A 17,833-nucleotide genomic window follows, 5' to 3' on the forward strand; every position below is an offset into this window, starting at 1 on the left:
GGAATCTGAGATTGGAGGTAATGTCTCCTCTAATTGACGCCAAGACAAAACTGAAAGAAGCGATAAATGGCAATTATTTAGAAAGTTCAGTGCTGGGACCACTGCTGTTTTTAGTCTAATGATTAGATTAGATTAGTTAGTGTGGAAACAGGCTCTTTGGCCCAACAAGTCCACACTGACCCTCTGAAGAGCGACCCACCCAGACCCATTCCCCTACATTTACCCCTTCACCTAACACTACAGGCAATTTAGCATAACACTTGGATTAATAATTTTAGAATTTGGAATCAAAACTCAATTTATGTTTACAAATGATGAAATTGGAGGAAAAGCTGATACTGAGAAAGGTTGCAACAAATCAGAGCATTACCAAAATAAGGTTCAATAGATAATTTGAGTTAATGTATTTTGTGAATTCAGTAATTACAAGGTGCAAGTCTAGCTGCAGTAGAACAACAAATCTGCAAATAAAAATACAGTATTCACTAAAGGTTGTGCTACAGGTTAGCAAGCAAAGTCTTAAAGTTAAATACTGCAAACGTCAACCCATGTTTGTGGCCTTGAGTCTAGTTTTTGCATGTTAGCATAAGTTAAACCCCACCTTTAGTAGCAAAATGCTTACATTAGACATCTCAATTTTTCACACCAAAATGCATATTTTACTTAGCAGTACTTTAACAACTGAGGTCATTGTTTTGGATGCCAATAAAAATGAAAGTGACACTGTTTTGTACTATTTATTCAATAAACTGTCAACAATTTAATATGAATGACTTATGGTTTTTGTCATGTTTAAAACGCCCACATCGTGCCTTTATGCATTCTGCATATAAGCTGACTGCAGTTTTTTTTTCTTTGAGGAATTTTTATGTTTTGGAGGACAAGCTGCATTCTGAACCCCAAGATATAGAGTCTTAGAGATGTACAACATGGAAACAGACCCTTTGGTCCAACCCATCATTGCTGACCAGATATCCCAACCCAATCTAGTCTCACCTGCCAGCACCTGGTCTATATCCCTCCAAACCCATCTAAATACCTTTGAACCTTGTCAAATGCCTTACTGAAGTCCACATAGATCACATCTATTGCTCTGCCCTCGTCAATCCTCTTTGTTACTACTTCAAAAAACTCAATCTAGTTTGAGATGTGATTTCCCACACAAAGCCATGTTGATTATCCCTAATCAGTCCTTGCCTTTCAAAATACACGTACATCCTGTCCCTCAGGATTCCCTCCAATAACTTGCCCACCACTGACGTCAGGCTCACTGGTCTATAGTTCTCTGACTTGTCCTTACCACCTTTCTTAAACAGTGGAACCCATGTTAGCCAACGTCTTCCGGCACCTCAACTATGACTATCGATAAGATAAGTATCTCAGCAAGGGGCCCAGTGATCACTTCCCTAGCTTCCCACAGAGTTCTAATTTGGAGAATATACTTTGAAATGTAGGGGAGGTCAGCTAAACTTGTATAGAGCACCATTTATGCCAGAGGGAATACATTCTGTTTTTGAGATCATCTTGAGGCTCTGGAGGTGGCACAGAGAAGATTTGCTGGAGCAGTACCAGAAATGAATAGGTATGTATCAAGAAACATTGTCAGGCTGGACTTGTTCTTTCAAAGGCAGAGGGAAGACCTAGTGCAAGTCTGTCACATTATAGATGCAGAATATCTTCTTATATGGAAGAGCATTGCAAAAGACAATTGATATAAGATGGTTACCAAGGAATTACGGTTTGGAATTCATGAAACCTCTTTATACAAAGAGGTAGCAATCTGTAACTGTTAGTGAGTAGTTGAAGCAATAATACAGTTTTAACATTTTAAAGGAAAGTTAGGTCATCTGTGGGATAAAGGAATAGAGAATAATGAGGAAAAAGGGGAAGTGTATTCAAGTGAAGCATAAACTCTGAAATAGGTTCAGCCAAATGTCGCATTTCTTTGTTCTACATAAGCCGTTATGCAAGCAACTGAACTCAGCTGATATTCGGACATTGTACCATTGCAGAAATCTCATTTAGCCTTAATGGGTAAATAACCTATCTTCCATTAGACTATGTTCTGACAGAAGAGTGGACCAGCTAACTTACTGTAAGCACTGTCAACAGACAGCTGTAATCTGAGGAAACTATAAATAGGTTCTCGACTTCATGACATTGCTGCCATGTGATTGCTGCATCATATTCAATGAACCTGTACGCACTGTTTCAGTTCCTTCAAAAAGTATTAATTATCAAACGCATCAACAGTGTGTACTTTACTAATAGACTAGTAATCATAATTATCAGCTCTATTCCTTTGCTTGCATTTCTGAACTTTCTGCATACCACAAAGGATTATGAATTACACTTTCCCATCAATATACTCAAACATTGAGTAGGCTTAATAAATGTGCAACGGTTTTCTTATTTCTTATTAAAAGTATCCTCGCAACGTTCTGACTCTTACCTATCTAGTCAAATACTCTTGACTTAATCTGCTTCAGTTTTTTTTCTGTGCTTTATGGAGCTTTTTGTTTGTCTCTAGCTCAATTAATATCTTTACTAAATTATTTCTCTCCTAAATTAGGTCTCTTTTACTATTAAGAAAAGAATCTAAGGCACTGCTTTCTCTGCTTTTATGATCACAAAACTCGACCCACCTAAAAATAACATTGAGAGTTCTGTTTTTGTCCTGTTATAATCATCTGAATTTCTTAATGGCCATTTTTGCATAATAAACTGAGTCAGAAGCTGGTGCCACAGTCATTTTAGTTTTTGGGGGTGGCTGGGAGAAATTGCCTTGATTGTTCATTTTTCACGCTTCCCTTTATTTGCTAGTTCTTATCTCAAATCTCAAGTGCAGATGTTGAACAAACCCTTCCTTCAAGATAAGTGCTTTCAGCTGTACTGATAAAAGCAGTAGATCAAGGCATACAGCTCATTTATAGTGATGTGCAAAATGATGACTAGGGAAAAACTGTAAATGGCTTAAAAGGAAGTGTTTTTGAAAAGCTCTTTGTGGTTTATCTTGATATTTGAAAAAAGATTCTGAGCATTAACATTTTGGAAGATAAATGTTTCTGATAACTGATGAATGTAAATAGTCAAATATTCACAGTGACAAATCATAATGACCACTTCAAGAGATAGACACTAGCTGCAATTTAGGGTACCTTTCATTGTCCACTACTTCCTGGGAACTGAAAAACTATGCCATGTTCTTCACATCCTGCAACACACCGATTAGGATGAGTACCTTGCCAAGAAATTCCTCATGCTTCCACTTGTTTTAAGCAACCACCAAACATCAGACAGATCATTGTTTGCAGCAAATTGCCTCACCTTCAGGACAACACCATACAACCTGTCTCAGTACATACTGCAAGACTTGTCAGTGTCTACGCAGATAATACCACCATTACACGTGGGTCACCACCCATCCATGAATGCAGCAGGTACTTATGCGACTCTGCCAACGTTGCCTATCTCATACGCTGCAGGCAAGGATGCCTGAGGCATGGTATATTGGTGAGACCAAGCACAGGATGTGGCAACAGATGAATGGACTCCACGCAACAATCATCAGTTAGGAGTGTTCCCTCCCAGTTGGGGAACACGTCAGCAGTCTGGGATGTTCAGCCTCTGACCCTTGGGTGACATCTTCGAAGGCAGACTTCTGGACAGGTGACAGCACAAAGTGGCCAGGCAGGGGCTGATGGGCAAGTTCGATACCCATGGGGATGGCCTCAACTGAAACTTTGGATTCGTGTCACACTACAGATTACCCCACTGCACTATACACTCTCGCATGCACAGGTGTGTGCGCACGCTCCCTCTCTGACTTCTGTGCCATTATGTGCTCTCTCAAGTTTGCGTGGTGAATTTGTACTTTCGGAATTACGTTTTATTTTGATCAAAAACTGCATAAATCCGTGCAAAATTCTGTAACTCCCACTTTAGAAATTGAATCCATCTGACCTAACATTGGGACACAGACGCAATTTAACTTCACACTTTTTTTAATGCATTATCTGAGTTGACACCTATTGTTAAAAGCTGTTTTGAGAATGTAACTTTAAAAAGGTTCCGGGGGTGGGGGAAAGGGAGGTGTGTGTGTGTCTGTGCGTATGCGTATGAGGAGGGTCTGTCTAAGTGTGCGTAGTATAGTGGAGTCACCTGTAGTGTGAAATGCTCTTGGGTTCATTTCATGTTACAGGTGACTGCACTACATTATTCTTGTGCGCTCTCTCTCGTACACACAGACCCTCTCATATACACACGCTGTCTCTGTCAGACACACCCTCCACACTCAACCATGCATACACCTTCTCACAGGCTTATACTCTGTCACATTCTCACACGTGTGTGCACAAATAGTCTCCTGCTCACTCTCTTTCCACCTCCTATGCGTGTGTGCACACCAGTCTATAGGGTGATTTTGCATTTGCAGATATATTCTATTTTCCTCCGTGCTCAATCTGCAGGCAGTCAATCCATATAACACATTATAAATTCCTACTTTGGAAATAGAACCAGTCTGAGTCAAGATTGGGATACAGACCGACTCTAACCTCACACCTTTAATACATTGTTTGAGCTGAGATGTCACCTTTTTTACATAAAACCTTAAGTTACTTTGGGACCGTGACTTGAAGTTCTGGGATTTACATGTTGATGAACCGAAACCTGCAACCCATTCTAAAAGATGAAAGACTTAACAGCAATCTAAGTGTGTTCAATACGTTGTCTAAGTTGCATGACAGAGATTTTGCTATAATTTGATCCTGCCCCACTACTTTTGTGATGGAGCAACACTTTGAAAGCTAGTACTTCCAAATAAACCTGTTGGACTATAAGCTGGTGTTGTGATTTTTAACAAGGAAAGGTCAGAAGACAGTGTATCTTGTATCAGGCAGATGTGTTCAGCTCTGTGGAGAGATTGGAGCCTTGGGAGTGAGGAAGAAGTTCTCTGCATGAAAGAGACCAGTGATTTGGAACTTTGCCAGCGTGTGTCTAAAGCGCTGATGGAAAATGTTCAGAAGCAGAGTTCCACTGATATGCACTGTGGAAAAGAAGGTCACCAATGTGTGAGACACCGATCATTTTATTGGTAATGGTTTAGAAATTAACCTTCAAGGCGAAGTCTACTTGTTTTTTGTTGAGTATCTATTATGCTTTTGTTGGAAAAAAAACAATTTTGAAGAACTTGTGCTCGAAACATTGACTCTCCTGCTCCTTGGATGCTGCCTGAATTGCTGTGCTTTTCCAGCGCCATACTTTTTGACTCTGATCTGCAGTCCTCAGTTCCTCCTGATTTCCAAATATAAACCTGTTGGACTATAAGTTGGTGTTGTGATTTTTAACAAGGAAAGGTCAGAAGACTGTGTTCTTGGATCAGGCAGATGCGTTCAGCTCTGCGTGGAGAGTTGGGAGCCTTGGGAGTAAGGCAAACTAAGGCAAAATGCATCAAAATGGGTATCCCTTTTGAATTCTGCGCCAAGCAGTCAACCTTCTTGTAACTGAGCATTTTATATCAAGCCACTGAGCCTGCAGCTTGAGTTGTGTGGAATGAAAATTGACACTGAAAATTCTAATAAAAATGTTCAGTCAGGCTCTTCCAGGGATGAGCTTATGCATGTTATAATACTGACCAAGGTACCGAGCTGCTGAAACTGTGCTAGTTGCACCTTTCCTAGCTTCAGGATTGTGGAAAACCTTAGTGAAATTCATGCTGACATCTGTTATGGTCTTTGGTATCATTTGGCCTCTGGCCAATGTAAAATGTGCTCCTGAATGTCATTCTAATTGTGAGAGAGAGAACCTTTTTTTGTACAAGAAGCTGCGTGGAAGTCTTATGGTTTTGTAGAATTCTACCATGCAGAAAGTGGCCATTGGCCGCATCATTGGGTAGCTTTTTCAAAACAGCAATGATTCCTCCCTTTTTGAAGTTGTGGGTTTGTTCACCAAGCCATTGTCCTGCAAATGTTTTGTTGCCTCGCTGGATGACAATGTATCTTTAAGGTGTTGGTGGCCTGTCCTGTCTGCTATTTCTAGTTCTGTGTTTGTATACAGGGTCCAGTTCCCTGTGTCTATTGATTAAATTCCAGTTGGAGGGCTAGGCTTCAAGGAATTCTCTGGCATGTCTCCACGCAAGGATGCTTACATCGTCTCAATTGTCCTTGTCTGTGTGGTTGGAAATGTGTGCTGGTTGTGTCTGGCAGTGGTGAACTTAGTTTGTGCACTCGCATGGTCAGTTTTCTTCCTGTTTGTCCCACATAGTGTTTGCCCTGTTGAATGTGGTTGTTGGGTCTTTTAACCTCCTGAGCTGGTGGAAGGTTTACTGGTTTGTGGGCCAGTAAGGTTCCTCACTTTGCTTTTCCTGTATCCTTGCAAGTTTCCCTGAAGTATTTATTCAATTTTCTCTTCTAAGGTGTAATTGAATCATCTACATCATCCATCCTGTAAGAATATTTACAAACTAGTGATATATGTAGTGACCAAGTCTTGTAAAAGTTATTTTGGGGCTGGCTTGTTTGCTTTACACAGCTGGGCAAAGTAGTAGCAGTGAGCTTCACATTGATTTCAAGCTGTCTTGTCCTGTGCATGGTAAATGTTGGTTTTTGAGAGAATAAATTGTTCTTGGGTTTCAGGAAATTAGATTGTTTGATGTTTTCCCACTGCTAGAGGGCTCCATATAATATGTGCTGTAACAGATATATCTTCCAGGGGTTTTGTCTGTATGTTTGTGAGAAGGTAGAATTTGCCTCTTTTAAGAGGGAGTGCTCTCTCTTATCAATAGTAGATTTGTTAGCCCACACTTGTTGGGCAGAAAACCTCACCCCATCACCAGGGACTGACTTGTACAATGGTCTAACTTAGACACATTTATGCTGGTTATGATTCTTTTTTGTGGAATAGTACCAGATTTGTCAAGGTGCAACTTAGTCTTTGGTTATCTCTCAAAATAAGAATTTCTAAAATTTGAATTTGCACCCATGTAAAATACAAAGCAGGTTCTTTATATTTAGTAACTTCTGTGGATTTGCAAAGATGGTTAGCAGAGTTCCTTGTTTTTAAAGAGGTCAGCTAAAAGGACTGTAGGGATGTTTTATTATAAGTGCAGACCACCTGTCTGGGGCTGGGTTTATCATGATATCAGGTTTCAGCTTTTGCTTTGGAGTTTGATTATTTGTCTATCTTATTTGGTGATTAACTTGGGAAAGGATAATAACTAACTTCCCAGTTCAACACTCCTGTTTCTGAAAAATCTCTTGGGGGTCTCATCTGGTGCTTGAGGCCCTGGTCCAGTCTGTACCTTGACTATCATCCTGATAGATCCAAAAAAATTTAATACTATTTCCTGAGTGGGTACATTGGCAAAGATCCTAATAACAACATCTATTTGTATTTATTGATGACATCCTTTGTATAACTGAACATCACACCAACAGCCCCAGCTGAATATTCCATGCCTTTAAATTTTTTTTTGTTGTTTTCCAAAGTGTGGTGTTCACACAGCGAATTTCTGAAGAGGCAAGTCGTTTCTTGAACCTGTCATTTGGGTTGTTCACAGCAGTAAATGTTATGCTTTCATATTACAATTTATTAACCAGTCTTGCATTGTCATTGACGAAGTCTTGTCTATAATTGGTTTTGTATTTTTAAAAAATCTAGTGGTGGGATCTTTAATACAAAGAAAGCATCTAATTGGCCATGTCAGGAACTGTGTAAATCAATTAAATTTATACTGTGACCCATGGAGTCATGATATTAGAGAGAAACAGTGCACTTCTCCCATCTCAGTCATAACACAACTTAACATCCAGCATTTGTGTTCGTTTTGAAGATTTTTCAATGAGTCCTATGAATTAGCTTTATAATAATAAAAGGCTTGATGACCAGCAGAATTTGACATTGTTGCCCAGAACGGAGAAGATTTCACTGCAAACCACCAAGTGCATCCCTTTTGTGAAGGCTTTTTAAAATTTTATTTGGTTCTGCTTATCGGGTGGCACTTACTGCATCTTAAATTTGGCAATCAATTCTGGATTTTTTTTTAATAGTTGGGAATTGGGCATAGAGTGATGGTGGAAAATTGTTGGCCTTTGAAATGTGGGTGGAGCCAGCAATTGCTGCTAACTGACAGTGGTTAAAAGTCTTTGGGCAAGAGATGAAGAACTCGGTGTGCTCATGATTTGGGATATGCTAACATTTGATATCTTCTCATTCAGACCACCCTGCCGTCCTTCAAGAAATCAGAGTTCTCAGTTACCCGGCAGCATGAAGACTTTGTTTGGTTGCATGACACCTTGGTCGAGAACGAAGATTATGCTGGTATTATTGTGAGTAGCCGAAAAACATTTAACAGTTGCTGACCATGTAACTGCATGTGATTAATGTTTCATGTGGATACAATCCATTATTTTCTTAATGGTGAAAAAGTCAAAGTCTGGAAGAACAAGATTTGTGTCCAGGTAAATATCGCTGAAAGCAAATAAAAGCTGACAAAATCTAATGAAAATGGCTGAAGGAATACCTGTATTGGCACTTATTTTTATGGTGACTGCAACAAAACAGGGGAGGGAGTGGCATTTCAGAGAGCCAGAGTTAGACTTCATCTGGATTTGTTTATGAATCTAATGAAGGCCTAGGAAGTTCAATGCGGATTAACCCTTTCAACTTGGCATTATTTAAAATTAAAGGGAGAATTGTATAACGATGACTTGTATTCCCTTGAGTTTAAAAGGCCTTTGAAATAATAAAAGGGATGAAGCAGGATAGAAACAGTGAAATGATTTCTTGGAAAAGCTAAAATCAGGAGCAACAACTTTAAAATTTGAAAGTAGGCCATTTATAAGTGAAATTGGAAAATAGTAATCCTTTCAAAAAAAGATACGGTCGGTTCTGCTATAATGTGTGTTTCTTCAACAAGAATTGGCTATAATGCGATTGAAGAATTTTAGACCGTTATTTGTAGAATATGAACTTTCCTTACCTGTGTTAGTTTAAATGGTGCTGCTATTAAGTGATTTTCTTTAAATGTGGGGTCATACAGGAACAGAACTATTGCATTATATTGGAACTGACTGTAGTGAAAGTTTTTAACTTTGTTTCCAAAAGAATTAGTAATCTAGCAGTCAACTAAAGCTTTCTATAGATAAGCAGATTCTAGACATTGAGGGATATAGAGCAGAGGTTCATAGTGAGAATTAAGATACAGATCTAGAGGAATACTGGAAGAAGTTCAAGGGGGTGAATGACTGCTTGATGTTTTCTACTTAAATTTGTGTGTAGCTTTAATGATCTGTGTTAAAAATTTTTAAAAATGTTCGTGTTGAAACATTGAACATGGGGTTAGACAAAATTAAGTATGAAAAGGAATCAGATTTCATGTGATTTGTAATTGTTTTGGAGAAGTAGAGAGTATTTGGATCTTATGCAGATGCATTTTTGGTGAGGGAACGTAAAACATATTTTTACTGAAAGTATTTATTTTGTTGAGGTCAACCTTTTTAAACATGTCTTTCCTTCTTACTCCACCTCCACTTAGATACCTCCAGCACCTGCCAAACCAGATTTTGATGTTGCAAGAGAAAAGATGCAAAAGCTGGGTGAAGGGGAAGGCTCCATGTCGAAAGAGGAATTTAATAAAATGAAGCAAGAACTTGAAGCGTAAGCGATTGAGAAAAATGTCATCTTTTGATTTGTGACAAGTCCAATCTCAGCTGTTACACTCAAGTTGGAGTACAAGCAGAGATGGGAGCTGGTTTTAAATCTAATGCAAGGACAGGGAATAGGCTGACTAACAATGTGATTTTTCTTGTTGAAGTACGACTGCTGTTTGCATTAAATTTGGTCAGAAATTGAGTACAATTTTTAAGATGCTGTTTTAAAGCCAAATTTTGCCCAAGAATTATTGATTTTGTAAATATGACCTAGTCATTATTTTCACTCCGTCAAACATTTAATTTATGCAACAATTAGAATCAATAATTTGTGATTATCTAGTATAACTGATTCTCACTCTCTTCCTCTTTTTTTGGGTTTAGGGAGTACTTGGTTGTCTTTAAAAAGACTGTGTCCATCCATGAAGTCTTCCTTCAGAGACTTGCAGTTCACAGTGTGTTGGGCAAAGACCATAACTTCCACGTTTTCCTGGAATACGACCAGGATGTAAGGCACTTAAAAATGACACTTTCTTCCTTGAAAGCCTCTGAGGCAGAATGTTCTATCCTTGGCTTTATTTTTGGGTGGGAGGAATGTTGATGGTGAGAAGTGAGAGCTAATTCAGTTTCTCTAAACCAAGGTTCAAAAATTGATGACAACCAGTAGTTTTGTTTCAGATTGGTAGTACTGCAGGAAATGTCTTGGTCAGAACAGGTTTTAATTTAAATCTGACACGCTTTGATCTACAGAAGGAATTACTAACTTTAACACTTCTGCACAATGTAGTCCTATCCACTTCGTTGATGCATTAGCTTTTATTCATAATTGTTCCTTTGCCTCTTTGAATAATGCTACACAAAGGCTAATTGTGCCATAACAAGCGTTCTCTTTAAAGGCTATCCAATTAGTCTCACCCCACGCTCTTTCTCCCTTCCTCTGCACATGTCCCTTCTCAAGTATAATTAAGCAGTTCAAACAATTCCGTCTGCTGTGCTTCCATCAGCATATTCCAGATCATTGTGATGTACTGCTTTTTAACAAAAAAAACCCCTGGTTTTCAACGAACCAAAAAAAATTGAAAACTGGATGCTGGAAATCAGGAACAAAAAGAAATACAGAAATTGCTGGAAAATCTCAGCAAATCTGGCAGCAGCATTTGTGGAGAGAAAACAATTATCATTTCAGGTCCAGTGACTCTTATTCAGAATTGCTAGCAAGGAAAGGGTTGGTATTTATGCGGAAGATGTGGTGGGGAGAAGGGTGGAGTAAATAAAAGGAGATAGACAAAGTGGCTAAAGGTCAGTCTGGGAGAATGAATAGCTGCTAATGGGAATGATTAGCTAACAATGAGTTGTGTGCACAGACTGAGTGACCACCTTGCAGAACATGTTCTGTCTGGAAAAATGACCCAAGCTTCTAGTTGCTTCCCACTTCAACACGCTGTGGTTCCTGGCCAACACCGCTGTCTAAGGCTTGCTGCAGTGCTCCAGTGAAGTTCAGTGCAAGCTGGAAGAACAGCACCTCCTTTTCCAATTGGAAACTGTGCGAACTCCCAGACTCCATCTAGAGTTAAACAATTCTAGGGCTTGAGCAACTTCGCCCATGTTCTTACCCCAACCCCATCATGTGGACTGCTACCACACGCAACCCATTGTCAGCTATTAATCCCCATTAGCTATTCATTCTCCCAGACTGACCTTTTTATCTACTTATTTGTCTGTCCAATTGTTTCTCTCTTTTGGGCTCCATCTCCATTTATCATTTCTATTCTCCCTCCTACCCCCACTACATCCTCAGAAAAATACCATCCATTCTGAAGAAGGGTTACTGCACTTGAAGCGCTAACTCTGATTAGTCTCCACAGGTGCTGTCAGACCTACTGAGTTGTTCCAGTAATTTCTGTTTTTGCTCATAGCTGTGACTCTGCTGATTTTTGTAGTTATTGCTTTCAAAATTTTTTTTGCTGGGGAAAACATGCTTTTAGTAATTTCAGGTACTGTTTATATTAGAGGGAGTTAGCAGGAGAAGAAACATTTTGTGTTGTAGCTCTCCATACCAGTCTAACCAGTCTACTGACTATGAACTAATCTAATTGATGTCGAAGAGTGTGGTACTAGAATATGACAGCCGGTCAAGTAGCATCTGAGGAGCAGGAGAATCAATGTTTCGGGCACGTGCCCTTCATCAGGAATGAGGCTTGTGGGCCTAGGGGTCTGCGAGAGAAAGGGGAGGTCGGGGTGGGAGGTAGCTGGGAATGTGATAGGTAGATGAAGGTGGGGGAGAGGTTATAGGTTGGAGAGGAGGGTGGAGCAGATAGGTGGCAAGGAAGATGGACAGGTAGGACCATTCAAGAGGGTGGTGCCGGGTTGGAAGGTTGATACTGGGATAAGGTGGAGAAGAGGATGATTGATCTCATTGAAGTGGTTTGAAAGTTCTTACAGTCTCTGTCAAGACTGATTCCTTCATAGAGAAATTTGAACTTTGAATTGTTGGCTGACAGGTTAAGATTTTGTTTTTAAAAATCTTTACTGTATCAAAAGACTGAGCACATAATTGATTAAACACCATTTCCTTGCATAATTAGCTTTTGCGTTTTGAACTATAAACAGTTTCTTCTTAAGTGTCACTTAAAAATCACCGTCTCCTAGCTAGCAGCCTATGGTTTGTCTTGCTTCCATTTTACTTTCCCAGCCTTTCCCTCATTCAAAATCCTTTTTTATTCACTCATGGGATGTAGCTGGCTAGGCCAGCATTTATTGCCCATTCCTAGTTGCCATTGATGGTAATGGTGAGCTACTGCCTTGAACCATTGCAGTCCCTGTGGTGTAGGTAGACTCTTGTACAGTTAGGAAATATCAGGATTTTGACCCAACAATACTGAAGGGCTGGCAATTTATTTCCAGGTCGGGATTGGGAATAGCTTGGAAGGTAGTTTTTGGGCAGGGGTTTCCCATTTATCTGCTCCCCTTGTCTTTTTTTTAGGTGGTAGTGGTGTGGGTTTAGAAGGTGCTGTCTAAGAGTCTTGGTGAATTTCTGCAATGTATTCTTGTAGACAGTATACACTGCTAATACTGAAGTTGTGATGGAGACACTGAATGGCACCACACTTACAAACAGTCAAGCACACTGTATTGTCCTGGATGGTATAAAGCTTCTTATGTTGTTGGAGCTGCACTCACCCAGGCAAGTGGAGAATATTCAATCGCCCCCCCCTGACTTGCACCTTTTTTTAGTTGGTGGACAGGCTTTGGAGTTAGGGTTTAGATCCTCACAAACCTTTATTGAGTTCTTTGAGATGGTGACCAAACAGGTGAATAAGTGTAAAGCAGTTGATGTGTATTTGAATTTCAGTAAGGCATATGAAGTTCCCCATGGTAGACTACTGCACAAAATACAGAGGCATGGGATTGAGGCTGATTTAGCGGTTTGGATCAGAAATTAGCTAGTTGAAAGGAGACAGAGGGGTGGTGGCTGATGGGAAATGTTCATTCTGGAGTTCAGTTACTAGTGGTGTACTGCAAGGATCTGTTTTGGGGCCACTGCTGTTTTTATTTTTATAAATTAAATAGATAAGGGTGTAGAAGGATGGGTTAGTAAATTTGTGGATGACACCAAGGTCAGTGGAGTTGTGGATAGTGCTGAAGGATGTTGCAGGTTACAGAGGGTTATAAGCTGCAGAGGTGGGCTGAGAGGTGGCAAATGGAGTTTAATGCAGAAAAGTGTGAGGTGATTCACTTTGGAAGTAGTAACAGGATTACACAGTATTGGGCAATTGATAGGATTCTTGGTATTGTAGATGAGAAGAGGAATCTTGATGTCCAGGTACATAGATCTAGGTTGATAGGGTTGTTAAGAAGGCATACAGTGTGTTAGCTTTTATTGATAGAGATTGAGTTTCGGAGCCATGAGGTCTTGCTGCAGCTGTACAAAATGCTGGTGCGGCTGCACATGGAGTATTGCATACAGTTCTGGTCACCGCATTACAGGAAGGATGTGGAAATGTTGGAAAGGGTTCAGAGGAGATTTACTAGGATATTGCCTGGTATGGAGGGAAGGCTGAGGGACTTTATGCTGTTTTCGTTAGAGTTAAGAAGGTTGAGAGGTGACTTAAATGAGACACAGAAGATAATCAGAGGATTAGATAGGTGGACAGTGAGAGCCTTTTTCCTTAGATGATAGTTAGCATGAGGGGACATGGTTTTAAATTGAGAACTGATTGATATAGGACAGATGTTGGAGGTAGTTTCTTTACGCTGTACGAGGGGTATGGAATGCACTGCCTGCAACAATAGTAGACTCACCAACGTTAAGAGCATTTAAACGGTCACTGGACAGGCATATGGACGAGAATGGAATAGTGTAGGTTAGATGGGCTTCAGATTGGTTTCACAGGTCGGCGCAACTTCGAGGGCCAAAGGGCCTGTACTGTACTGTTATATTCTATGTTCTAGAGGTAAATTACTTGCTGTAGGATTCCTAGCCTTTGACCTGCTCTTGTAGCTGCAGCATTTATATGGTAGTCTATATGGTCATTCTAATCCCATTTTCCAGCACTTTGCTCATAGCCTTGTAAGCTTTGGCATTGCAAGTGCACACCCAAATATTTATGAAACATTATGAAAGTTTCTGCCTCAACAACCCTTACAGGCAGAGCGTTCCACATTCTCACCGCAGTCTGCCTGAATTTTCTCATATTTCCTCTAAACCTACTGCTCCTAAGCTTTAAAACTGCCCTGGTTATTGAGCCCTCCAACCAAGGAAAAGTTCCTTCCTGTCTACCCTGCCAATAGTTGTGTATGCTATGTTGTTTCTGATGTCTTAGTCAAGGTCTAGTTTAATTCCTCCTTCCCTTTCTAGTGGTAGGTAGAACAGGGTGGCTTGTTAGGCCATTTCAAAGGGTAGTAAACCGCACGTCATAGAGTCATAGAGATGTACAGCATGGAAACAGACCTTTCGGTCCAACCTGTCCATGCCGACCAGATATTCCAACTCTATCTAGTCCCACCTGTCTGCACCTGGCCCATATCCCTCCAAACCCTTCCTATTCATAAACTCATCCAGATGCCATTTAAATGTTGCAATTGTACCAGCCTCCACCACTACTTCTTGCAGCTCATTCCATACGCATGCCACCCTCTGTGAAAAAGCTGTCCCTTAGGTCTCTTTTATATCTTCCCCTCTCTCCCAAACTTATGCTGTCTACTTCTGGACTCCCCCCCACCCCAGGGAAAAGGCTTTGTCTATTTATCCTATGCATGCCCCTCATGATTTTATAGACTTCTATAAAGTCACCCCTCAGCCTCCGCTCCAGGGAAAACAGCCCACCCAAACCCCTCCCTATCGCTCAAATCCTCCAACCCTGGCAACATCCTTGTAAATTTTTTCTGAACCCTTCCAAGTTTCACAACATCCTTCTGATGGGATGACCAGAATTGCACGCAATATTCCAACAGTGGCCTAACCAATGTCCTGTACAGCCGCAACATGATCTCCCAACTCCTGTACTCAATACTCTGACCAATAAAGGATAGCGTACCAAATGCCACCTTCACTATCCTATCCACCTGCGACTCCGCAGGCTAGTGTGTGCAAGGACAGCTGGTTCCTTATATCGGAAGGATGTTTGTGAATCATTTGGGGTTTTACAACAATCCAAGGATGGTTTTACAAAGAACAGTACAGCACAGGAACAGGCCATTCAGCCCACTAAGACTACATCAACACGTGACCCCTTTCTAAACTAAAAACCTTTTGCCTCTGTGGTCTGTATCCCTCTATTCCCTGTACATTTATATCTATTAAGATGCCTCTTAAGCATTTGCTATTATATCTGCTTCCACCAATTCTGCTGGTTGTGCATTTCGGGCATTTTCCACCCTTTGAGTTTAAACAAAAAACAAACTTGCTTTTACCTTAAACCTATATGCCCTATTAACTGATATTTCTACCCTGGGAAAATGACTCCAATTATTCACTCTATTTGTGCGCCTCATGGTTTTATAACATTGTTAGGTTGTGCCACATCCTTGGTTAACTGAAAACAAACCAGTTGTTGTTAATATCCTCCAAACCAGGTAACATTCTGGTAAACTGTTTCTGTACCCTCTCCAAAGCCTCCCTCACCTCCTTGTGTGGTGGCCAATCCTGTACACAGTATTCCAAATGTGGCTTAACTAAAGTTCTATACAGCTGCAAAATGACTTGCTAACTTTTTACTTTGTGCCCTTTTGAAGGCAAGCATGCTGTTTTCTTGATCACCTTCTCCACCTGCATTGCCACTTTCAGGAACCTGTAGATCCATATGCCTAGATCCCTCTGGTGCTACTAAAAGTTCTGACATTTGCTGTATACTTACATCCTACTCCTAGATGTTCCAAAATGCATCACTTTGCCTTTATCTACATCGAACTCTATTATTTTGTGGCTGTCATTTGACATTTTTTAAGGCAATATTTTTATTGAATTTAAATTACTGTACCTTGCAGTGGTGGGATTGAAACCTCAACACAACCTGGCTCTCTGGATTACTAGTCCAAAGGCAATACCACTAGGCCATCACCACCTCTGGTACGGTGGTCAAAGAACCTGGCATTGGGAATGTTGTCCCACAGAGAACCACTGTCCTGCCCTTATTGCCAAACCCCTCTTTCCCTCACCACAACTCACTCCTTCCACCATCACTCACCCAGGATCTAGCAACAATAGTAGGCTTTTAGTAGTGCTGTACCAGTAACAGCTGCAATTTCCTCGATAACACTGTTCAGTAGAGCTTTGGCCTTTAGTCTGCTCCAGGGTCCTTTATCCTGACAGAAGGCTTTACACCGGCCTTTCTTGTGTCTAGCTGGTATGTGATGTGACAGGCCTTCTGAAACTGGTCTACACAGCTTTCCAATCAATAGTTGCAACTCCTGTCACCTCTTTCAAAAATGATTTTGTTTGAAACTGCAGTTAAAAGGCTGCTATATTAATCCTTGAATTGATCAATGGTATCTGCAGCCTAGAAGAGCAAATGCAGTGTCTAAAAGCCAATAAAGCGACAGGCACTTGTGTCCAAAACCTTTCTTCGTCATCCCCTGGGAATCTCGTTCTAATGCTGCTTGATTATTTAATGGTATCTTAAGAGTTCTGTTTTTGACTTGTGTGCCAAGAACGTTAGTCTGACTGCATTGTTAAAACTAACATCTTAATATATGGTGAATTACAGGCAGTCAAGTCTATCTCTATACATCTGTCAGACTTAAATATTGTACTTGTATGCAAATGTTGGCAGGGAGGAAACATTTATTTAAAAGTTGAATGTAATGAGTAACATTAAGATTCTATCACATCAATCCAAGTAGATGGCATGTTTGAAAGCCTGGCTGATCGTCAAGGGGTATGTAATGAGCAATTATTTTCACTTATTGAATTGGCACCAACTGACAAACCTGTGCAACTCTGTGGGGACCTTCAAAAAGCAAATTATTTCAGAGCACTGCACAGTGGGTGTTTTCAACTATTTATTCCAACAATTAAATGGTATCTGTATGAATTTTACTCCTTGATACCGAGCGCACAATATTACAGCATTTAAAGGTTCTGCTATCTGAATGTTCACTACGTTAATAAGGCTGGCATACATTAGCTAGTTCTTGCTCAAGAATATGCTAATGGGTTACTTCCTTAAGCTTTTTAAAAATATATCTATATATAAATACCCAGTGGCTTTTTAGGCCTGTCAGATATGTAGTTACCCACATAGTGTGCCTGGTGTGAACCAGACTAGCAGGGGATGGCAAGTTCTCTTTTGTGGCTCATTGGAAGCAGTTGAGGTTATGGGTTCAGGTCTCTTGCTAACACAATGCAGCACTAGTGAATGTTACCTTTTAAATAAGACATTAAGCCCTCTCCTACTGTCACTCCATCTGAGCTATACAAAGAGGAGCATGGGAGCTCTGTACCTGCTCCTGGCCCATATTTATTCTTCAACTGAAACCACTAAGCACATTTGTCATTGAGAGAGGTAGCTTTGCAGAAATTGGTTGCCATATTTTTATACTGCAAAAGTGACTACCAAACACTTAATAGGAAAAGTGTGGGAGCTTGAAGGATCATAACAAGCATCACAGACGTGCAAGGTCTTTCTTTTCAGTGTAGATATTGGATTTTTATAATAATTCAGCACTTTTCCTTAGTTTTGCAA

General features: G+C 40.3%; 1 protein-coding gene across 1 annotated transcript in view; it reads left to right on the plus strand.

The window, feature by feature from the left end:
• snx5 (sorting nexin 5) overlaps nucleotides 1–17,833 on the plus strand; it is a 49,160-nt gene that overhangs the window by 11,120 nt on the left and 20,207 nt on the right. Inside the window, exons 4-6 of the mRNA XM_072581238.1 lie at nucleotides 8,217–8,327; nucleotides 9,536–9,657; nucleotides 10,035–10,158. Coding sequence (XP_072437339.1) covers nucleotides 8,217–8,327; nucleotides 9,536–9,657; nucleotides 10,035–10,158 — 357 coding nt within the window. The remainder of the gene's footprint in view (nucleotides 1–8,216; nucleotides 8,328–9,535; nucleotides 9,658–10,034; nucleotides 10,159–17,833) is intronic.

This window comes from Chiloscyllium punctatum, chromosome 11 (genome assembly GCF_047496795.1).
Source record: "Chiloscyllium punctatum isolate Juve2018m chromosome 11, sChiPun1.3, whole genome shotgun sequence".
In the NCBI taxonomy this organism is placed as follows: domain Eukaryota; kingdom Metazoa; phylum Chordata; class Chondrichthyes; order Orectolobiformes; family Hemiscylliidae; genus Chiloscyllium; species Chiloscyllium punctatum.